The sequence below is a fragment of the Oryzias melastigma genome, linkage group LG3 (assembly GCF_002922805.2).
Source record: "Oryzias melastigma strain HK-1 linkage group LG3, ASM292280v2, whole genome shotgun sequence".
In the NCBI taxonomy this organism is placed as follows: Eukaryota; Metazoa; Chordata; class Actinopteri; order Beloniformes; family Adrianichthyidae; genus Oryzias; species Oryzias melastigma.
Genome location: NC_050514.1, coordinates 8,756,886 through 8,779,056, shown reverse-complemented (window position 1 = coordinate 8,779,056; position 22,171 = coordinate 8,756,886). Strand labels below are relative to the sequence as shown.

The 22,171-nt window shown below is 44.1% G+C and overlaps 1 protein-coding gene across 3 annotated transcripts in view; it reads left to right on the top strand.

Moving 5' to 3' along the window:
- LOC112141877 (aggrecan core protein) overlaps positions 1-21,936 on the top strand; it is a 26,630-nt gene extending 4,694 nt beyond the window's left edge. Inside the window, exons 2-20 of one of the 3 annotated variants that reach the window (XM_036217248.1) lie at positions 1,846-1,940; positions 3,936-4,027; positions 7,072-7,363; positions 9,184-9,358; positions 9,495-9,622; positions 9,698-9,991; positions 10,696-10,995; positions 11,069-11,243; positions 11,317-11,444; positions 11,548-11,841; positions 11,931-12,023; positions 12,107-13,585; positions 13,799-13,954; positions 15,739-15,852; positions 16,772-16,930; positions 17,009-17,091; positions 18,764-18,905; positions 20,950-21,132; positions 21,206-21,936. In XM_036217248.1, the coding sequence (XP_036073141.1) occupies positions 1,853-1,940; positions 3,936-4,027; positions 7,072-7,363; positions 9,184-9,358; positions 9,495-9,622; positions 9,698-9,991; positions 10,696-10,995; positions 11,069-11,243; positions 11,317-11,444; positions 11,548-11,841; positions 11,931-12,023; positions 12,107-13,585; positions 13,799-13,954; positions 15,739-15,852; positions 16,772-16,930; positions 17,009-17,091; positions 18,764-18,905; positions 20,950-21,132; positions 21,206-21,294 (4,464 nt within the window). In that variant the 5' untranslated portion in view covers positions 1,846-1,852 and the 3' untranslated portion in view covers positions 21,295-21,936. Of the gene's footprint in view, positions 1-1,845; positions 1,941-3,935; positions 4,028-7,071; positions 7,364-9,183; positions 9,359-9,494; positions 9,623-9,697; positions 9,992-10,695; positions 10,996-11,068; positions 11,244-11,316; positions 11,445-11,547; positions 11,842-11,930; positions 12,024-12,106; positions 13,955-15,738; positions 15,853-16,771; positions 16,931-17,008; positions 17,092-18,763; positions 18,906-20,949; positions 21,133-21,205 lie in introns of those variants that run through there. The other 2 variants (XM_024265068.2, XR_002918482.2) reach the window with 2 other exon arrangements.
- Positions 21,937-22,171: the final 235 nt, after the last annotated feature.

Here is a 22,171-nt window from a genome sequence, read left to right as displayed (position 1 = left end):
AGTCCAAATTCTATTATGTTAAGTAATTCCATACCCAGAAAGTCATCACAACACTAGCGGATCTAGCTGTATGTTCCTGTACTGACGACACACGACCTATGACCTACTTATCGATGGCTGCAGAAAATCTGAGCGACCGCGCTATCTTTGAACGCTTGAAGAGAGTGCACGGGGCCGCGGGTGACAAAATAATTATACGGGGGTTCATTTGTGACATAAATACTAATGTTTTATTGCAGTTTAAGAAAAATCACGATTTTCACTGCACAAGGCCTTTAAAATAAGAATTTAATGTGGTCACATTTTTCTGACCCCATTGGCAGATTTCTTTTTCTTATTTAAAGAAAGTCTGGGTAAAAACTTATTTTTAAGGGCCTGAAGGTCGAGTAGCTCTTTGCTCTGATTCACTGCTATCAAAATAATCAGTAAGTGAGCGGTGTGGGACATCCATGCTTCAGTCACAGCAGATTCATGGAAAAATGTCGCTCCTTTTGCCTCCAACCTGAGGCGTCGTCGATGACGCTTAAACATAAAATCTTTAACATACTGTAATTTTTCAACCGTTAATACAATAATTCCAGCTCACACCGCTTTTCTCCTGCAGAATCTACCAGAATTGGGTTGATCGCTTTAACATTTGAAATAGTTACAGTAAATCAAAGCACATAAACACTGGAGCCGTGGTGTTAAAGGGTTAATATCAGATGAGATGTCTTCAGTTCTCAGGAGGGCCACAGTGTTCCGAGCCAGGTAAACTCCTGCTTTATCAGCACAAATGTTCTCCATCATTTTCATCTCGCAGTCTTCAGTAAACCCACCATCAGTAGAAGGTTTGCGGTGCTTGTTGTTTCTACTCCCTAGCTCACTTTTGTGGCGTTTTCATTGGACTCACGGGTTGTTGTGAAAAAACATCTGTGCCGTCACAACACTTTCCAGTTGCTTCAAAGTTTCCCACTGCTAGCTTTTCCCAGTGAGCTTGTCATGGTGAGCAGGTCTCATCTGGTCGTGCTTATGTACTCAGAGCTCTGTAAAGAGCATCCACAGTTTCTTGGGATTTTAGGCAGACAGTTTTTTTCACATTTCTCTGAATAAATTGCTAATTCTCGCTGTCACAGAAGCTGCAGTCCTCACTGTCAATTTTTCCGTTTTTATTCAAAGTTAACATTTTAGAAATGGGCTGAGTGTTGTGACAGGTACAAGGACTCATAACACAATTTAACCAATCACAATCAAAATATCGTACACCTTTTTCTAGAAAGTGCTGGGGGTGCATTTTATGTTTTTGTGACTGGAGACGGTGAAAATTAGAACTGAGGCTGTATTTGGCCCGCAGGCCGGACTTTGGACATGCCTGATCTTCATGATAAAAGCTGACAAAAAATCTAAGAAAAAATACATATACATATTTTAAAATGGTCTGATGCCTTAACTAAAAATACAATGAATACATTAAAAAGAGGAGAAACTAAGAATTTTCTGAAAAACCCTGACGGTAGGTAGATAGATAGATACTTTATTACCCGTTACAGAGAGAAACTCCATGTCTGGTAGTAGATGACATTTCCAGACCTTCATCACCTGTTTCACACACCTAAACCAGGTCTGCATGAGGATTTTAGTTAGATTGTGGAACCAAACCTGCACCTGGGGGTCTAATGAATTTGGGGGGCTTCATGTTGGAAAAACAGTTAAAAACTTATCTCAAAATGAAAAGACACAACAACAATAATATGATGGAGGAATCACAAAGTAAATCCTAACATTTTACCTGTGGTTTGGGGGAACAGATAAAGATGCTGAAGGAGAACAGGTGAGATGACAATCTGGATTTTTCCTGGTTTGCAGGTGAACCATGATCAGACTGACTCTGCTGACGTCTCTAAGTCTAAGCCTCGTCTCAGCAACATTCGACTACATTTATGAGGCACACTCCATCATGGGTAAGATCCTCCACGAAACAATGCTGCAGCATGGTGGGGGGTGACACTAGTGAGGGCTTGGTAGGAACTACCTCAAAGGTTAAGTCATATTCACACTGTTGCCTTTGGTGTAGAGGAGGAGCGGTCAACCTCTGATCAGAGGTTTGGTTCTTGCATTGCTGCTCATGTGTCAGAGAGTCCTTGGGTAAGACACTGAACCCCCTATTACTCCTGGTGGTTACAGGTTGACACCAGTTCTCAGCAGCAAAGCCGCCAACAGTGTGTGAGTGAGAGTGTGGAGGAATGGGTCTGTGCATGTAAAGCAATTTGAGCCTTAAAGGAGCCATGCCATGATTTTAAGCCTTTCAGAGTAAACTGTATTATTTTGTGGGCTCTTTTCATACCCAGAAGCAAATGACTCAATCTCTGAGGAGGCACTGCCTTTTGCTCCCTGAGGGTACCCCCACTTCAAGACGTCTTCCTAGAGTCTCCCTCGTCAGCGTGTCACACACAAAAAAATGGGGGGGATTAGTAAATAAATAAATAAATATGGATGTAGGCCTGCATACTTTGCTGCACAGATAGAATGGTGTTGGCTAATGGGTTCATTTTGCTGTGAAATTTGGTCAAAAACTGTAGTCAACACCAGATGAACATTTCAGGATTTATTAACATGATGACATATTTGTCCATATCAAAAATCCTCTTTGCTTTCATCTGGATCCGTTTACCATTCTATTCAATAATCCACATTTAAACCAGTTCGCCCAATTCATTGCTTGCTTTTCCCATCAGGAAATAGTCTGCTCCCTTTCTCCTGCCGTCTTCCCAATATCTCCCGTGTGCTTGGCCCATTCTCAGATGCGTTTAGGAACCATCTGGTGGCACCTGATCTGGCTTCCTTTTGCAGGGTTCAGAAGCAATGCAGTTTCTGGTGACCTCACACTTGATTCGTCCAGTGATTATTCAGTCTATGGTGTGAATCACCCTAGTTTGTTGGGTTACTTCCAGCTCCAGCCAAATTAAGCCAATTCAGTCGCCTTTCTTCTAGGATACGGACACCACCATTTGGACCCAGACCACATCAGTAGTGATTGGCTCAAGTTGGCCTGACTCAACATTTCTATGACAGCCACTCTCTCCAATCATGAGCTTGTCAGAAGTCCACACCCCCTTTTCCGCTGAAAGAGATTGAGACATTAGGTTTGTTTGAGATCACTTGCGCCTCGCCTGGATTGTTGGCAAGGCCAGGCGGCGTGTGGGGGCGGGGCAAGGCGCCTAAGATAAAGACGGACAGCAGGACTGAATGAGAACAGGAAGTCAGGGTTGTACTTAACATTCCGTTGAATTTTCATATGCATGTGCTCCTTACTATAAACTTTACTATTTTGTCTGTTTATGCATAATTTTTAACATCTGTCCATGGACAACAGATGAAAAATAGCTGCTGGGTTAATTTAATGTCCATCGTGCCAGAGAAATAAATAAAATTGAAATTAAAGTTAACCTTTAAAGGCAACAATAACACGCATAACTACAGCTAATTTGAAATCTTCTTCATTTTTACATCAGTGATTTACTACTTTCCAGAAAGAGTTACAAAATGCATCGATTTCCTTCATTTAGTGGCAGTCATTTCTGTTCAGTCCATTTATAACTTGAATAATTTTAACTGCAGAAAAAATGTCAATTAAAAAATGTTGTTTCAAAAGGTATATTTTGTTGTGTTTGTGTGCTCAGGAGATCAGCAAAAACAGTAAAGATTATCTCATGAGAATTGGAAGCTGACAGCAAAAACTACAACAAGCAGAAAGCAAGCTCTTCATACACACGCTAAATGTTTATTTTTTAAAAAGAGAAACTGAGCCATGATTTTCTTCCTTTACTCGAGACTAACAGTTTTGTTTGTTTTTTTTCAGATTTAATCTGTAATCCTGTGTTAAAACTTCCATATTGGAGTGAGCAGAACTGAGCCTACAAGACGCAAACTACACTAAAGTTTTGGTATTTTCTCAGATCCAGAAGATGTCCTCAGTGTGGACATCCCCCTGGAGGAGCCGCAGCACCCCTCGCTGGGATCTTCACTGGTCCTCCCGTGCTTCTTTCAGGTAAGTCTGAGAAAAACCTGCTGATGGTCAGCATTCCAGCACTTTCTTCCTCTGGCTCTGAAATTTGTTTTTTAAGAGTTTTGTTTAAACCACAAAGAACGGAAACAGCAGAAATGTATGAAATATTAATTATAAATGATGTGTTACAAATGGGCAGACAGCTGGATCCACCTGCAGCAGGTTTATTAGTTCAGACAGGAACTAAGCACAGCTAAAAGTCCACAAAGCTAAATCAGGGTCAGACGGGCAGAGGTCAATCACAAGCATGGGATCTTCCAAGAAGAGACTAGAGATGTCAGAATCCAGGCGAGGGTCAGGACAGGCAGCAAGCAATCAGAGATAAAGCAGGATCAGAAATAGAAGATCAGGTCCAGATAGAAAAGCTCAGTAATGCAGGCAGCATGGCACAAACAATACTTCGCATTGAGTAAGGCTCTATGTTCTACTTAACAAGATGGGTGATTGTCTGATTGGAGTTAGGTGAGTCAGGGACTGTGCGCTGGGGTTGCTGGGAGGTGTAGTGTGTTCAGCACTCAGTAGATGGCTCCCGCCAGTGACCAGAGGGGAAGATGGAGTTCTGACACCTGACAATCTGGATAAGAAACCCCCGCAGTGATTGCATGTATACACATCTTTAACCAAATATAAAAGCAGATGTTCATCTGAGCTGGCATCCAATGTTGCTCACCAATTTTGTTGCTCCGCTAATGTTAGGTTGGGGTTGTAAGGGGCTGTAAGCTAGCGTGAGAGAGTGTGAACAGATGGGTGATGGGAGGTAGGGGCGGGCTTACCCTGTATTAACAGTCCTGCCTACAACTCAGAGGTGAATTTCTAATGAACTCCTGCCGCTCTGCAGAAACTATGTCCTAGAAGATGACACAGGTGTATTCATTTTGGCTAAAAACGACAGAATCATAATTGAAAGACCACTGGGAACACTTTTAGATGATCGGAGAGAGACTTTAAGAAAACATGAAATGAAACAACCTCCAGATTTTTCTTCTCATAGTTTTTCACCGACTCTTGTCTAAAAACACGACAAATGTATTTTATCAAATATCCTTAACTATGTTCTCACTAGTGCTGGATCTAAGATTAAAAGATCAACAATCGATCAACAATAATTTTTTTCTAATGAAAAATAATCTGCATATTTTGTCTGAATTTTGATAATAGATCTGCATATACAATGACAAAGTCTGAAATAGTATTATATCCATTTACAGAGTCATGAGATTTATTTTTAATTGGGGATTCCTAATAACCTTAATCTATGTTGGAAAGATATAAATATCTGATCTTAAGTGTGTGAATAGGTCTGTGACTGTGAAGCGCTTTGGGGCCTCGAAGGAGGGTAGAAAGCGCTATACAAGTATACGCCATTTACCATTTAAGTTACGAACTGGATAACGATAATACACGTAAAGCAAATGGTATGGTTGATCCTGTTGGGATTATATAAATTCGCTTCCTCCCACTCGCTTTCAGGCAAACTCTTAATGTCTGGTTATCCTGTGTTTGATGTGTCTTTATGGATGTAAACTTCTGAAGACTGACTGCATTGCACATAAATTTACATTTTTTCTTCTTGATTGCTTGAAATAAACAATTTTTAATCTAATCTAATTTCTAATCTAATTTAATAAAAATAGATATAGATCTAGCACACAAAGCTAAAGTCCGCTAATTTGATGCTAACATTTTTTCCCTTAGGATGGCTAATGTTAATGCTCGGTAAAAACCATTTGTAGTCTAAAACCACAGTTTTTCCTCATTCTCGCTTCTTTCTCTGGAACAAGATGTAATGCTATAGCGCAATCGCCACCTAGTGTCCAAACTGAAACGTCCTCCAAGAGAAGCAGAACAATGTTTCCAATGTTAATGATCTGAACATTTTTGTTAGAACTCCTTTAGAGAATCCATGAAAAACTGTATGATATTAGCATTCATCTCATTATTTCACTGATACATTTACAGTATGTGAACTGGATCAGATTAATAGAAATATATTAAAAAATATATAGATTAATAATGTATTTCTAAATAAATGTGTCTAAATGTGTAAACTGTGTAAACTGCAAATTGAATTGAATGCAATTGAGTGGATTGAAAGAATCTAAAAAAAATTGGAATCGAATCAATCCAGGCTTTGGTGAAATGAATCAAATCTGGAAATTATTTCATTTTTTCATTTTTTATAGGCTATTTTAGAGTTTATTTGAAGCTCTTTTTTTAGTTTTTTTAGGCAAATTTGGCATTTAACTCATATTTTATCAGTTTCAGCATTTTCAACAATTAGCTTCAGTTATTTCTGCTATCAGCTCTGCTATCATCTTCAGTGGACAAATTCAGTTTACAGCATTCACACTAGCACTACCGCAGGTAATACTAAATATCTAGTTCATAATTATGTTAAAAAGTTACGGTTTTAAAGTATTGAAATTAGTTTTAGAGGATTCAATTAATGTTCATCCTGTTCGGCCCGAGACCTAAGGTGTGTTTTGGATTTTGGCCCCCTGTGAGATTCAGTTTGACACCCCTAGTCTAAATGGTCCTGCAAAACAACCAAATGATTTCTTTCTTTCCTAGAAAAGAAATCATAAATGGCGTATAAATGGTAAATGGCCTATACTTGTATAGCTCTTTCTACCCTCCTTCAAGGGCCCAAAGCGTCTCACAGTCACAGACCCATTCACCCATCCACACACACATTCACACACTGGAGGTGGCTCCGCTGCCGAACACTGGTGCTAACCTTCCACCAGAGGCAAATCGGAGTTAGGTGTCTTTCCTAAGGACACTTCGACGCATGGGCGGGCAAGGCGGGAGTCGAACCTGCTCACTTGTGATCAGGAGTCGACCGCCCTTCCGCTGCACCACAGCCGCATAATTCAAGTCAAATTGAGTCCTGAAGTAGGGCAAAAACTGGTCAAAAGATGGTTGTAAAGGTGGGGAGCAGGTCTGTACAGAGTGAGGGGGATTCTGTGATTGTATCATCTCAGCTGTTCAGATCCAGAGTTGAATCAAAGATTTTTTCATTGCAGGACCACACTGTTCCCGACCCTGGAGCCCCTGTCATCCCACCCCTTTCCCATCGCATCAAGTGGAGCTTTGTCACCAAGGAGAAGGTCTCTACCATCCTGGTGGCTCTGGGGGGGCAGGTGCGCATTGGCAAAGGTTACCTGGACAGAGTTCAGCTGCTGAACTACCCCCAAACTCCAGATGATGCCAGCATCCGGATAACTGAGCTGCGCTCCAGTGACACGGGCGTGTACAGCTGTGAGGTCCAGCTCGGCATCGAAGACAACCACGACATTGTTCACGTCTACGTCACAGGTGTCCACTGCCTCTTGCTTAAATCTATGTGTTGGAGTCACATTTAGTTTCTACTTCCTGCTTCTGTGTGCTGACATGACACATCCACACACTATGCACTCATATCTCCAGCTGCAGCACTTTCATTATAGGTTTATGATAAATAAAATAAAAAACTGTATGACTGTAGAAGGATGGTATTTGGATGAAGATATTTTATGTCTTATGAAACTTTGAGAGAGTTTAACACATATTTGCTTTCAGTCTGTTCGTGTTCTCTCAGGGGGTTGGGATTCAGACCCCCATGTATTTGATTTAATTTTCTTCCAAAGCTCTTAAGATCCTTATCAGTTCATGAAAGGGTCAAAGGACTTTTATTGAATTGCAGGTGAGAAGGGAAATTTTTCTTTTACCTGTGATGTTTATTTGAAGCAATTACAAAAGAAGAGGAGCAGATCTGCATGGAGATTCACCTCTTATCTCTAAGGAGAGCCCAGGTTTTTGTTACCCAGGTGTGTGATCTTAACCACTCCTCAAGGCACACAGCTCACAGTCAGAAAGAAGGTAGGGGTGCATGGATGGACAAGTAAACTGAGAACTTTGTCTTCAGACTCAGCTCAGACTGCAGTTCAAAGCTGGAGCAACATCCACATGACCGCAGACGCACCAATCAGAGGATCCGCCCTTCATCACTGTGAACAGAACTGATACTAAAAATCTTCTGTCTACTGACTCATTCCTAATCTGCAGGAGGTATTGCTTCAATTTATAGCCTCAGACTTGGATGTACAGCTCCAAAGATTGAGAAGAAGCCAGAAAGAGATCATCTGCAAACAGCAGTGATGGAGTTTGAGTCCTCCTCTTTTTGTCTCTGCAATGAAAAGCTTTGTCCATACAAATTATGAACAGTCTAAGGGAGGCTCCAGGAGTTCTCTGCCTTTGCTCAAACAGAGTGGGGTTGGAGCTCCACACCCCTGATAATGATGCAGGGAGCTTAGGTGATCTGACAAGGATAGGCAGACAGAATGGACAGAGAAAATAAGGGGGCAAAAGTGCAAATGATGTCATTCTGGGAATTTGTCTGTGGAAGATCTGTCTCTTTCTCATCCATGTTCAACAGCACAACATGGGTTGTTATCTCCAAACATAGATTAATCTGGAGGCGTCAGCCTGCATGACTTAAGCTCAGTCCTCTCTCCAAAACGTTTAGTGTTCTGCTGTAATGACTTTGTCACGTGCAGCCGTACAGTGTTGACCCGTGGAGGTGTTTGGGTTTCCCGGGTTTGTGGAGGGTCATAAAGAGGAGCGGCTGGTAGGGCAGCTGTGTCTTGCAGTCGAGGCTCATACGGCCACGTCAAAGACTGTCTTAAAAAATTAAACATACCATTGTCGTTTGTGTGGTTATGTATTGTAAAGTATTCTTTAGGAAATTGAAAGTTAGATGCACTTCTTGCGTACGGGTGAAGCTGTCGTACGGTGTCCTTCACCTGGCTATGTGAAAGAAGCGCACAAGAGCATTTATCACATCTATAATATATCATGTGAGCACAACATGTCACTTAAACCACCTCAATTCCTGTGAAGGATTTGAAAAGAAGGAACAATCTGCATGCGCTTCTCCTTCTCATCTTCTCTAACTTACTCTTAGTGCTGTTTCAGAGTCTTCTACAACCTGTCTCCTGCAGCATGTCAAAAAAAAAATGTGCATGAACATTTTCTCTCTACGGATCACCAAGTGGTCCTTGATATTTCTTGTGGTTCAACTGAAATGCCCATTTTTCGTCTGCAGACAGCCTGTATCCACAGTAATAATTGAGCTCTCCTTGGTTTTGTCTCCCCAGGTGTTGTCTTTCATTACCGTTCTTTCGTTGGTCGCTATGCACTAACCTTTGAAGAAGCAAAGGTCACCTGCTCCCAAAACGGTGCAGCCATAGCCTCACCTGAGCAGCTCCAGGCGGCCTATGATGACGGTTTCCACCAGTGTGATGCCGGCTGGCTCTCTGACCAAACAGTCAGGTTGGATTCTAATGTTCTGGCTCTCCCAGCTCAAGTCAACATGTTATCTCATCTTTTTTTCATTTTTGTATTTGATAAACATCTAAATCATCTGCAGACGCTGGAGTTTTCTAACTTTTGTTGTCTTAAACCAAAGATATCCAATCCACAATGTTCGGGTAAACTGTTTTGGGGACAAAGAAGACCTGCCAGGTGTGAGAAACTATGGAGTGAGAAACGCCGGGGAGATGTTTGATGTGTACTGCTTTGCTGAAATGATGACGGGTAAACGATCAAAGTCACACGTTTTTTTGTGATTGAACAAAGCTGGACACTCATCAGAAGTCTTTGCTGCATCAGGCAAAGTTTTCTTCACCACCTCTCCAGAAAAGTTCACCCTCTCTGAGGCTGCACTGGCCTGCTCCAATCACAGGGCCCAGTTAGCCACCACAGGTCAGCTGTACGTAGCCTGGCAGGGGGGGATGGACGTCTGTAACACTGGCTGGCTTGCAGACCGGAGTGTCCGCTATCCCATCAATGTTCGCCGGCCGCAGTGTGGAGGTGGTCTTCTGGGGGTGCGAACAGTTTATCTTCATGCCAATCAGACAGGTTTTCCACTGCCTGAGTCCCGACACGGGGCCTTCTGCTATACAGGTGAGTCTTTTTAAAATACAAAACTATGGTGGGAGACACCAGTATTTAAAGTTAAAGTCTCCACTAGCAGTCAACAACTAGGAGTTTGAAATGTTATCCGCCTTTGACCCATCCCCTGGGGGAGCAGTGAGCTGCAGACACTTGCCCAGCAAACATATCAATGTGGGCCCCATATGGTTTACCTTTGGGCTGAATTGGTGGACCCCAGGTGGATTTGTCCGCAGGTTCCATGGTGGCCCCATCTGTGTTTGCCTACACTGGCGTAGGTGGGGACTCAGTGGTCTGGGTCACTACGCTAACCAGCCGCCCAGAGGGAAGCGTAGTGAGCTAACAAGTTTCCTGGTAGACAGCATAGCAAATTAGCGAGCTCTGCTGCCCTAGACTACTGAGTTCCCACTCAAGCCAGTGTGGGCAAAAAATAACTCAATAATAATAATCAATACAATAATTCATATCTAGAAGTTAATGACCAAGATGAACGTAGAATGTTTGTGTTTGTGGGAGAACCTTTTCCTAGCAAAAACAGATATCATTGACCTTCACTCAGAGATCTCCAGATTTCAGATGGTTTTTGACTGAGCTGAAGTCAGGAGAATGGACACCTGCAGGTTCAGCAGAACCATAACCGGAACAAGGAAATCTTTGAAAATCCAGTTTAATTCAATTCTCCAGAAAACAAGATTGCATTTCTCTGTCATTTTCAGACTCTCCTGATGACAATAACTTGAGCTCAGGTTTGGGGTCAGGTTCAGGGGAAGGGAGTGGCTCTCTGGGTATTACCATGGTGACCAAGGACCCAAAGCTGTTGTTCAGCAGGGTGACCTCTGAGAGTGTGGTCGTTGGAGAGATGGAAACTCAGGCCTCCACTGGTCTAAATGTGACCAATCCAGAGCATCCCACAGAGTTTGTGTCCCAGACCATGATCATTACTCATCCTCTGGAGTCCAACATCCGACCTGGTGTGGCCAGGGAGCCAGCTACAGGCATCACGATGCCCCCGGCTGGTGAGTGATGACTCCTGCAATGGTAGCTCAGGTGTTGACAAACTGACCAACAAACTTTATACGCCCACTACAGGTGTGGTTTTTCATTACCGCTCACATACTGGACGCTACGCCTTCAACTTCTCCGAGGCACAGCTGGCCTGTCAGAGTGTTGGAGGCTCCATTGCCTCACCACAGCAGCTGCAGGCAGCGTATGAGTCTGGATACCACCAGTGTGATGCTGGCTGGCTCCTGGACCAAACTGTGAGGTAAATCTGAAATGAGTTTTCACAAAAGTGAAACGCATTTCCAAAACTCTAGCTTAAGTCAGCCCCTTTGCAGGTACTCCATCATAGTACCTCGAGACGAGTGTGCTGGAGATCTTGGAGATCAGCCTGGAGTTCGGTCATATGGACTCAGACCAGCATATGAGAGATATGATGTCTACTGCTACACGGAAGACGTCAGAGGTAGCTTCTTCCTGCTGATGATCCTTTAAACCTGTGGTGAGGATTATGGGGTCATTTTCTCTTTGTTCTTGAGTACGGTAACCTTTTCTTTTCTGCTCCCCAGGCGAAGTATTCCATGTGGAATCTGCTGAAGGCCTTACCTATGATCAGGCTGTTCTCAGCTGCCAGGAGCATGGTGGCATCCTAGCCTCCACAGGAGAGCTCTATGCAGCCTGGAAAAAAGGCTTTGACAAATGTCGAGCCGGCTGGCTGCAGGATGGCAGCGTTCGCTACCCTATCAACATCCCCCGAGCTCGGTGCGGTGGGGGGAAACCAGGAGTTCACACTGTGTATGCTCACCCAAACCAGACCGGTTTTCCTCCCCGTGAAGACAGATTTGATGCATACTGCTTACGAAGTAAGCTAATCTTGTCCAAAAAGCATTCTTTATGAACATGTTTGGTTCGTGACCAATTTAATGCTAACTTCACTGTTGACTTTCCACAGTGAACATTCTGCTGACAGCAAATGAAACAGGACAGAACAAAACAGTTGATGAGGAAATGAGCCAAACATCACTTACTGATTCATTCAGGCTTTGTAAGGAGTTTTTGTCAAATGTTTATCTTAAAGACAGTTTTGTCCTGCAGGTCTCTCACTGGACCTTTTCTATGTCTCCTCAGCTCTCTCCCCTATTGTTCCCTCTGTCCTTGTGGAGATGTCTGGCTCTGGTTCAGGCTCGGAAAGCATTGGCCCAGAGTTTGCAGGAGGATGTATTTTTATGAATAATTGTGGGGAGCTCTCTGGTTCTGGTTTTGGAGATCAAATAACCTCTGAAGACAACAGCAATTCTATAGAACCCTCTAGCAGTATGGTCAAAAACAGTTCAGGGTCAGGTCTCAGAAGATTTACCAATATGAGTGGTTCAGGATCAGATCTCAGTGGATCCAACAGTACAGGTGGTTCAGGATCAGGTCTCAGTGAATCCAAAAGTACAAATGATTTAGGGTCAGGTCTCAGTGGATCAAACAACACAGAAATCTCAGGGTCAGGTTTCAGTACATTCAGGAACATTGATGGTTCAGGACCAGGTCTTAGTGGACCCAGTGGAATACTCAATTCAGGGTCAGGGTTCAGCAGAATTATTGCTATAAAATTGGGCCTTAGTGATTCTAGCAGCTTTGACGATCCAGTGTCAGGTCTCAGTGGATCCAGCAGTACGGGTGGTTCAGGGTCAGGTCTCAGTGGATCTAACAGTACGGATGGTTCAGGGTCAGGTCTCAGTGGATCTAACAGTACGGATGGTTCAGGGTCAGGTCTCAGTGGATCTAACAGTACGGGTGGTTCGGGGTCAGGTCTCAGTGGATCTAACAGTACGGATGGTTCAGGGTCAGGTCTCAGTGGATCTAACAGTACGGATGGTTCAGGGTCAGGTCTCAGAGAATCAAACAATACAGATGCTTCAGGGTTAGACTTCAGCGCATCCAGCAGTACGGATGGTTCAGGGTCAGGTCTCAGTGGGGGAGGATATGACATTGTCCCTGTTGTCTTGTCAAAACTGGAGAGCTTTGCCTTGGGAAGCGTCTCAACTTTATCACGTGAAGATAAGGAAGGAAAAACAGCAATCCTCACCTTCTCTTCAACCGCTGAAGGCTCTGGGGAGCTCAGTGGCAATAGGAATCTTTCCTTGTCCAGCTCTGGATTTGTTTTTGCTTCAGCAGACAGAGGATTTTCTGTAGAAAGTTCTGGAGGGAGTGAAGCAATATCTGCCACAACATCAGGCTTCCTTTTGGACCAGGACTTGTCTGGGTCCAAACCTTCAGGATCCTTCTCTGGAAGTGGAAGTGGAAGTGGGCAGATAAGTGAGTTTGAAGGTAGTGGAAACACTCAGATATTTCTAACAGATGATAAACTGATGGATGCATCTGTATACCAGAAACACCATAAGCTTGGAGGTGGTCAACTAGTGCTCAGTGGTTCTGGAGATTTTTCAGGATCAGGAATTTTAGGAGGGCCATTTAGTGATTCTAATTCTGGGAGTGTCTCTGCATTTTCCTCAGATGTGACCTTCATTGGTTCAGGCGTTAAAGAGGTCAGTGTGTCTCCTGTTGTGGAGCATGAACAAGCCTCTGGGATTTTGTTGCTCAGCTCTGCACAGGCAGGTGATATTCCGCTATCTGCATTTGGGAGCTCAGGTTTTATTTCTGGATTCTCTGGATCAAAGATTCAATCAAATAGAAGTAAAGTAAAAAATATTTTTAGAGAAGATCCTAATAGACAAAGAAAGTCTCTTGAAGTGGGACGGGGGTCAGAGGACCACAGTGGAGATGAAAGTCTGAGTGGATATGGAGATTCTACCGCAGCCTTCTTTTCAGGAGACACAACAGGGCACAAGCTTGTAGAAACAACCACAGAACCAGAGAAGGTGACAGAGGTACCCGTGGAAGGGTCTGTACATGCACCTCCAGGACTGGAACCTCGTCTTGTCACTGCTGAGCCTGCTTTTGCGGAGACCTCAGGGATCACAGAAGGTGAGGGTTCTTGTCTGGAATTTTTTTTTCTAAACCTCCTCAGTTCGTCAAAGTAACTGGAGGACAAGAAACATGACTCAAGCACACACTCAAGCAGTTTGAGACTGTGAACCAGAGAGATAAAGCAGTTTAGAGCTCATGTGATCAGTCAGCCATCACATCTTTTATACTGTATTACATCATGGTCTCAGGCTAGCATAACAGTCCTAAAACCTCTTAGGTCTCTGGATAATCAGGCTCTGAAAATCCTCGACAAGAAATCCAGGCCTTACCACCATTGCTTTATTTTGGAAAAACACAAAATACTACGTTTTGACAACCTAATTAGGTACTCTGACATTCGCTTAGTTCACAAAATTTTGCATGACAACGGCCCACCTCCTCATAAGAACTTTATACAGCCATGCTCTGAGCTCAGGGGCTGAGTGTTAAGGCCGGTAACCAGAGGTGACTGCAGCATCCCTAAAAGAAAATTTGCTTTCTCTCAGTCTGCCATTTCCTATAGGGCTGTCAAGAAATGGAATAGACTTCCAACAAATCTCAAAAACATTGCAGACTTCTGCAGCTTTTCTCAGACTGCGAAGAAATGGATTCTGGAGCATCAGTCTCGCTCACATTAATAGCCAGATGTTTTACCGTAAGATGATACATTAAATATACACATCATTTGATGGGTATCAGAGTACAAGACCATTGGTGTAATTGTTTTATCTTATTTTAAACTGGAAACATTATTATTTTTGTGTTGCTTTTATAAATTAGTGTTTGTATTTTATATTGCATTAGTTTTATCAATATTTAATGTTTTATACTGTATTGTATATTGCATTTGTTTTTTAACATCCTTGACAATGTGTTTTATATTGGACTTCTTTTAAAAATGGTTTAAAATGGTTAATATGTTTATAACGTTTAGATATTATGTATTGTTTTGTAAAGGACTACAGATGGAAATTAGCTACTAAGCTACAATCTAGTGCAAGCATCTTTGCTTCTTAAGCTCAATGTATTTGTACACTGTCCTGATAAATTAATAAACAAACAAACAAACAAACAAACAAACAAGCCAACAGGTGAGACTAAACCTTGAACATAGTCAAACCAGAAAGGAACTTAAGTGGTTGTAGGCAGTTGCTACTGAAGGTCCCTTGCCAGGCCACTAAAGGGTTTACGTTTATTGCCGAATTGCACGCATTTCCCCCATTCACTTTATTAGGTCCACCTGAATAGTACTCAGTTAGACCCCTTTTTGCCTTCAGAACAGCCCTAATCCGTAGTGGCATATATTCAACAAGGCACTGGAAACATTTCTCAGAGAGTTTGGTCCATAAGCACATCATGGTCTCTTCTTGTTGAGAGGTGCATACAATGTCAAAAGAAGCAGCTATTGCATCTCATAAAATCAAATTTTCAGATGTTGAAAGTTGCTGAAACTTCTGTAGGCTCAGACTGTCAGAACCGAGCAGCTGTTTCAGGAGAAGAATCTGAAAAGACTGCTGCTCAGTCCTCAGTTGCTCTGGATTTCTAGTTTGAAAATGTTGGTTTTCAGACGGGTCTGTGGCTGCAGTATGTTTGTGTTTTCATTTTATGGCAGAGGGTCTCGCTTTCAGCATCTGCTGTGCCTCTCTAGAGCTGTGAGTTTCAAAGCTGGGATTCTGTGGGATCTGTCTTTTCTGTTTTGCTGCTTTGCTGTGAACTGTGATGGTCCTGAAATTGCAGATCCACAGACACTCTGTATGCCCCTGCCACTCAAACCGCAGCATCATCTGTCCCTGTCTTTGCAGACTTAGATGTGTGCTACCCCAACCCCTGTGCCAACGGAGCCACGTGCGTGGAGAGCGCAGACTCTTTCCGATGCTTATGCCTGCCCAGCTATGGAGGGGAGCGGTGCGATGTGGGTACGAGTTCAGTTCCAGCCAATATGAACACCTGCTTCAGAAACAGCTCTGTTTCTGGATCAAGCACAGTGCATGAGAGCTTCAGCTGAGCTGGAGGGCCCCTTTACTCAAACTACAAAGCATCTTTTGGGAGCATTTACCTGTCAATCTTTGTTCAAGTACTCACCTATGGTGATGAGCTCTGGGTCATGACAGAGAAAACGAGATCCTGACTACTAACGGCTGAAATGAGTATCCTCTGTAGGGTGGCTGGACACTCCCTCAGAGAAGGTGAGAAGCTCGGTCACCCAGAGAGAGCTCGGAGTAGAGCCTTTTCTTCTCCACATTGTGAGGAGCCAGTTGAGGTGGCTCCGTCATCTGGTTCGGATGCCTCCTGGACCCCTCCCTGGAGGGGTGTTCCCAGCATGTCCCACAGGGCGGAGGCCCCGGGGAAGACCCAGGACACGCTGGAGAGGCTACGTCTCTCAGCTAGCCTGAAAACGTCTCGGGGTCCCTCCAGAGGAGCTGGAGGAAGTGGAACTGCTACCTGCAAACCAGGTCTTTGTGAGATGTAGACATGTGCAGAGAAGCTTCCTACCAATGGGAAATAAAAGCCAAAATACTGACAACAGGAAAGGCAGAAATGTGTGTGTGTGAGTGGCCTCCATCCCTCAGTCTAAAGATGCTGGTAGGTCAAATGCAGGAGGAACATCTGCTCCAGACATGAATGGACTCATTGAAAGCTGAGGCCAAGCCAGACTGGGTGGGTATTTCTAATTTGACTGAATTGACTCTAAATACAGAGATGAAATTAAGAAGGAATACCAGCACAGAGGTCTGACTAAGAAAGAAAACATGATTCCTTTGGTTGGAGCTTCCGTGTGAACAATAATCTGACCGGAGACTTCAGAGGAAGCTTTGTGTTTGTTGTGGGATGCAGATGAGCAGCGGTGTGATGACGGCTGGACCAAGTTTCAGGGGAACTGCTACCTGCATGTCTCTAAGCGAGAGACCTGGCTGGGGGCGGAGCAACACTGCAGAAGCCTGAACGCTCATCTCGTCAGCATCATCACACCTGAGGAGCAGCAGTTTGTCAACGGTGAGTGTCTGACCTTCCAGTACACACCTGAGAGGAGATAACATGATGAAGGTCTCCCGTATTCCTCCTCCTCCTCAGCCAATGCACGAGCCTACCAGTGGATCGGCCTAAACGACAGAACTGTGGAGAACGACTTCCACTGGACCGACTGCACTCCAGTGGTGAGGCCCAAACTCGTCTTCACTGAGCACTTTTGGAAGAACAACTCCAAGTGTTTGCTGCCTGTTCAAAATGACACATGAAGCGTTTAACACAAAATTTTCAGCCTGCTGTCACTTTTCAAACGTTAATACGATCATTCCAGTGAATTCTGAAAGAGAAAAGAGCCTTGTGCCAGTATGTACTGGAATTATGGTGTTAAAAATTAAAAAAAATATGGTAAATCAAAGAACATAAACAGTGGTGTTAAAGGGTTAAAGTTTTATATTGAGTCATTCTTTAATCTGCAGGTAAAGTGGTCCAATCTGATCACAGAGAAAAAAATGTGGTGCATCGGAACCGGCAACAAAAAAAACATAATTTGTGCCAGAAATCATTGGCCGGAAGTCCTCGCCGGTACCCTCTGTTTTAAGCTTTCCACCTTTCTTCCGTTTCTTTTCTCTTTTTTTAACCCTTTTTGCTGTTGTTTTCTCTATGAGAAAAACAGCATTTCGCCTGTATCCTAAAAATCCTTCTTACCCGGGTTTTGTCCTACCCACTCTTACTGCACATGTGCAAATCGAAAATACGTAGTCTTAGCGCACCGCCCATAAATCTGTGCCCCCCCCTCCATCTTGAGATCAGGCTGCGCTGCCTCTCGGTTAAACCGTCCGATGCTCCTTGAGATTGCGCTGCTTCTCCGTGAGCCTGTCCACCCCCCATGACCCCTAGCTGCGCTGCTCCCTGTAATTATGTCATATTCTGTCCTACCCTGCTGTGTTTACGACCAAACATCAAAACTGTATGTTTGTTCATATGCAGTAGGTAGGATTATCAGACGTTTAGACAGCTATAGCTATCAGTTTGTGCTACGGGTAGGAAAATCTCACGAGGTAGGACAGATCTTTAGAACACTGGCTGTGATCTGCTGATTCCCAGAGAAAAAAACTGCATTTTGCTGCCTTTTTCTCCGGAGGTAAATGGGTGTAGTTCTACAAATTTGAACACATACTGACTTGAAAGAAATAAAACGATGAATGTTCTCATTTCCATTTGAAGCTCATCTTGCACACTAAACTGCTCGACAGTTACAGTTTATTCACATTTAAAAGCTTAAAGCTGATAGTTTTGAAAAGTTTTAAACATATTTGAAAGGGTTTCCTAAAATTTTGGAAATTTCTGCTTTTGCAAATGGCTGAAGTTGCGAATTTTCCGCCTCCGGCTAGAGATTGTATCTGGCACCATCTTGAATGAGACCAGAGGCCCTCAAGTGGTCTGACAGAATTATCCATTGCGCAGGTACTCACACGCGTGAGTGTGATGTTTTAAACTGAAAGCGTCTAATGATGGTAACCTGCTGCATCAGTTTTTCCTGACGTGTGCAGAGGAGTGTTTGTATGTCTCCACCAACCTCCTGTTTGTACTGAAAACCACTGGTTGTTCAGGAAACGCAGCGTCACTCCTGAGTAAATGCTGATCACCTCCGTTCATAAACATAACCTCAGCCTCTCCACTCCGCCCTGCCCGCCACAAGTGCAGCTGCAACAACAGCAGCTGACTCCTTATGCAGAGGTTTCCACACAGCAGAGCAGCCTCCAGGAGGTGTGCAGCGTGGCGCTGGTTCACTTGACTCACCTGGAAACAGGTGTGTTCAGCTCAGTGTAAGTCAAATTGCACTTGTTCCTGTCCCCTCAGCAATACCAGAACTGGAGGCCGAACCAGCCGGACCACTATGCCTCTGGAGAAGACTGTGTGGTGATGATTTGGCTCAAGAACGGCCAGTGGAATGACGTGCCCTGCAACTACTACCTGCCTTTCACTTGCAAAAAAGGCCCAGGTTTGTCTGCTCGACCTCCATCTCTGTTTCATGCAGATGTGTCCGCCTGACTGAGGGCATGCTTGTAGACCTGCATGTTATTTATGACCCATGACAGTCCATCAGGAAATCCCGGTGTCTGAACACGTCAACGTCATATTTGACTTTTCAGTAAAGTCAAATATGCTGAAACGGTTTTGAGTCACATTTTGCCTGTTTAGTGCCCAGTCTGGCTAGTAAATCTTGTTCTACTTGTTTTAAAGACCCAAACCCTCAGTGATGTTGCGTAGCTGCTTCATTACATCTCACCGGGTCATCTCATTGCCGTATGGCAGTGCTGAGCTTGTTATCAAAACCCATAATCTCTTTTTTCTGATTCCTGGTGTCCTGTGTCATGTAGGATGACCGCTATTTACAAACAAAAACTCTGAAAGGGGTGAGCAATGTGTAGAAATCACTCAGCACTTAAGTGAGCAACCGGGTCTCAAGTTGTTGTTTATTGGCTAACAAGGCCACTCTGTCTACTATGGTGTAAGCTCCTGAAGCTGGACTGTGGAGTCTGTGATGGTTTTGAGAGAGCTCTGAACCAGCAGCAGCTTATAAACCAGTTTTTGAGAACAGGAGCAAAGTGTTGTGTTCTCCTGGTTCTGGTCCAAACTCTGCAGCAGTGTTCTGGTTTTTGCTCTGTCTTACTCGAGAGTTGAGCTCTGCAGAAACTTTCCTTGTTGCTGAAGAGCAGGAAGTTTGACTGCATCCAGAAGTTCAGCAGAGAGAGTCTGACAGTCCATGCTGGTTTGGTGACAGGGACTCATAAAGCTGAGTGTGGTCTGCATAACTGTGGTCTGAAACATGAATGTTCTGGATCTGACCCAGAGGGAGCAGGAAAGGGTTGAACAGCAGAAGTCCAAGAATCAAACTCTGAGGCATCCCAGCCAGCAAAGCCATGTGGGCCACATATGGTTTAAAAGTGGGCAGAAAATGTGGGCTTGTCCAGTTTCTGTGTTGGCCCCATCTGTGTTTGCCAACATTAGCTTAAGTTTGCACTCAATGGGTTAGCTCGCTATGCTATCCAGCCACCTGGTGGACAGCGGAGCTCGCTAGCTCAATACAGCAAAGCTTGCTAGCTTGCTACCGAGGAGCTCGCTAGCTCGATACAGAGGAAGTCACTAGCTCACTACAGCAGAACTTGCTAGCTTTCTACAGCGAAGCTCCATAGCATGAAACAGAAGAGCTCGCTAGCACGCTACACTGCCCACCAGGTAACTGGGTAGCGTAGCAAGCTAACCTACTGAATCCCTACTCAACCCTTTAAGGCATCATTGATGATGCTTAAACACAAAATTGTGTAAAAAAAATTACAGCAAATCAAAGAACATAAACACTGGAGCTCCGGTGTTAAAGGGTTCAGTCAATGTGGGCAAAGACAGGTGGGGGCACCATAGAAACTGTGGACAAACCCAATTGGGGCCCACATTTTCTACCCACTTTTAAACCATCTGACGCCCACTTGGCCCTGCTGGCTTAAATTCCTCATGACACGGAGACTCTCCCAGACTTCACGTCACCATGGAAACAACATAACCTCACCCTTCAAAACAAAATCTGACCCAAACCTGTTCTGGATCTGATAATCGCACCCACTTTTCAGCCTGTAAAGAGATCTCATGGTCCACAGTATCAGAGGTGCATTTAGGTCAAGCGGCACTGAAACAGATCTTTTTGCTGAGTCATTGTTGAGGCAGTTTAGCACTTTAACCCTTGTAGTACCTTATGGGGTCCACATGACCCCAGCCTTACATTGAAGTGCTATCCAAATGACAGCATTAATCTTGTTTTAGTTTAACTAGAGCTGGAAGTAAACCGCTTTCTTTGGGTGACATCCCACTCTCTCTGTCCTGTTGTCTTGTACAGTCCATGGTGCAGACTCGGTGATGTGGTGTGGATTGTTTCTTGTTGTCTGTGTTTAGTGCCCTGAACCACAACAGTCATGAACAGTTGCTGAAATGAACACATTGAACTGAATTACTTCAGCCTTTATATGCAGCCAGAATGTCTCTGTGCTCAGTCTCATGCGGAGAGCCCCCACATGTGGAAAACGCTCGGATGTTCGGGACGAAGAAACTGGAATATCCTGTCAGGTCCATCGTCCGTTATCAATGTAACCCCGGGTTCAGGCAGCGGCACTCACCAGTAGTTCACTGTCAGGCAGACGGGCTCTGGGAGACACCGCGGGTGGAGTGCATCGATGGTGAGTCCTGCAGTCGGAAGTACAACCTCACAGCCGTCCTGTTTGATGACTGCTGCTGTGCTTTTCCTCACAGTCAAGGTCTGGAGAAGACCAGAGGCTGGGAGCCACAGGAGTCTTCAGTCAGCAGTGCAGAGAAACCCGGGAGCTGCTAGGTCTTCATAAAGAACACCTACTGACCCCCAAAACTCTGTTTTTATCCCAAAGATATGATCCAAGGAATGCTCATGCTGAAAGGTCTGCATCACTTGTGGACAAGGACCTAGCCCCCCCTCCTTTACATGATTATGTGATATAGCTGTGTCGGTCCTGCATGTTGAGCGTGCAGGTGTTTTATCCGTCCTTCTGACTGCTGGACATCTGTAGAGGAAGAACTCTTCTTGATTTGAACACTGAAGCTTTTGAAGAATCGTCCAGAAATGAGGGGGTTACTGAAAGCTTTTGTGCTGTAAAAGAGTGTGTCAGAACAGTGTGCACACCTCCCTCAAAACACATCTTGAGGCTCCCAAAGCCACCAATCAGAGGACTCCTAATGACCACTCAGATGCCCCCCAGAGTAATTGAGCCTGAGATCGGCCTGGATGACTGCTGTGCATCAGACACCAGCTAATGACAGGTGGATGTCAGAATTTCACTGGCAGAGTTATAGAACTGTAGCTTCGATTTCAGTTATCTCAGTCTGATGATGGTGGTGGGTAGGGCTGCCACGATTAGTCGACTAATCAACTATTGAAATAGTAGATGACTAATTTAATAGCCTTCTTCTTCTTTCGGCTTATCCCATTTCGGGGTCGCCACGGCGAAACAGCACCCACTGTTTCACATCAGTGATTTGGCAGAGATTTTACACCGGATGACTAATTTAATAGTCGATTAGTCGTTACTTTATATTATATGGAGTCAGAGTGTAGTAAAGTGGAACAAAGTTGTGAGCGTTCAGCGCCAAAAAAATCACTTTTTTAATATTTGCGTTAACTAAAGTTTGACCAAAAATTTAGTGAAAAATCGTTCCTTGTTTCAGATGCCGACCTCATTAGAGAGA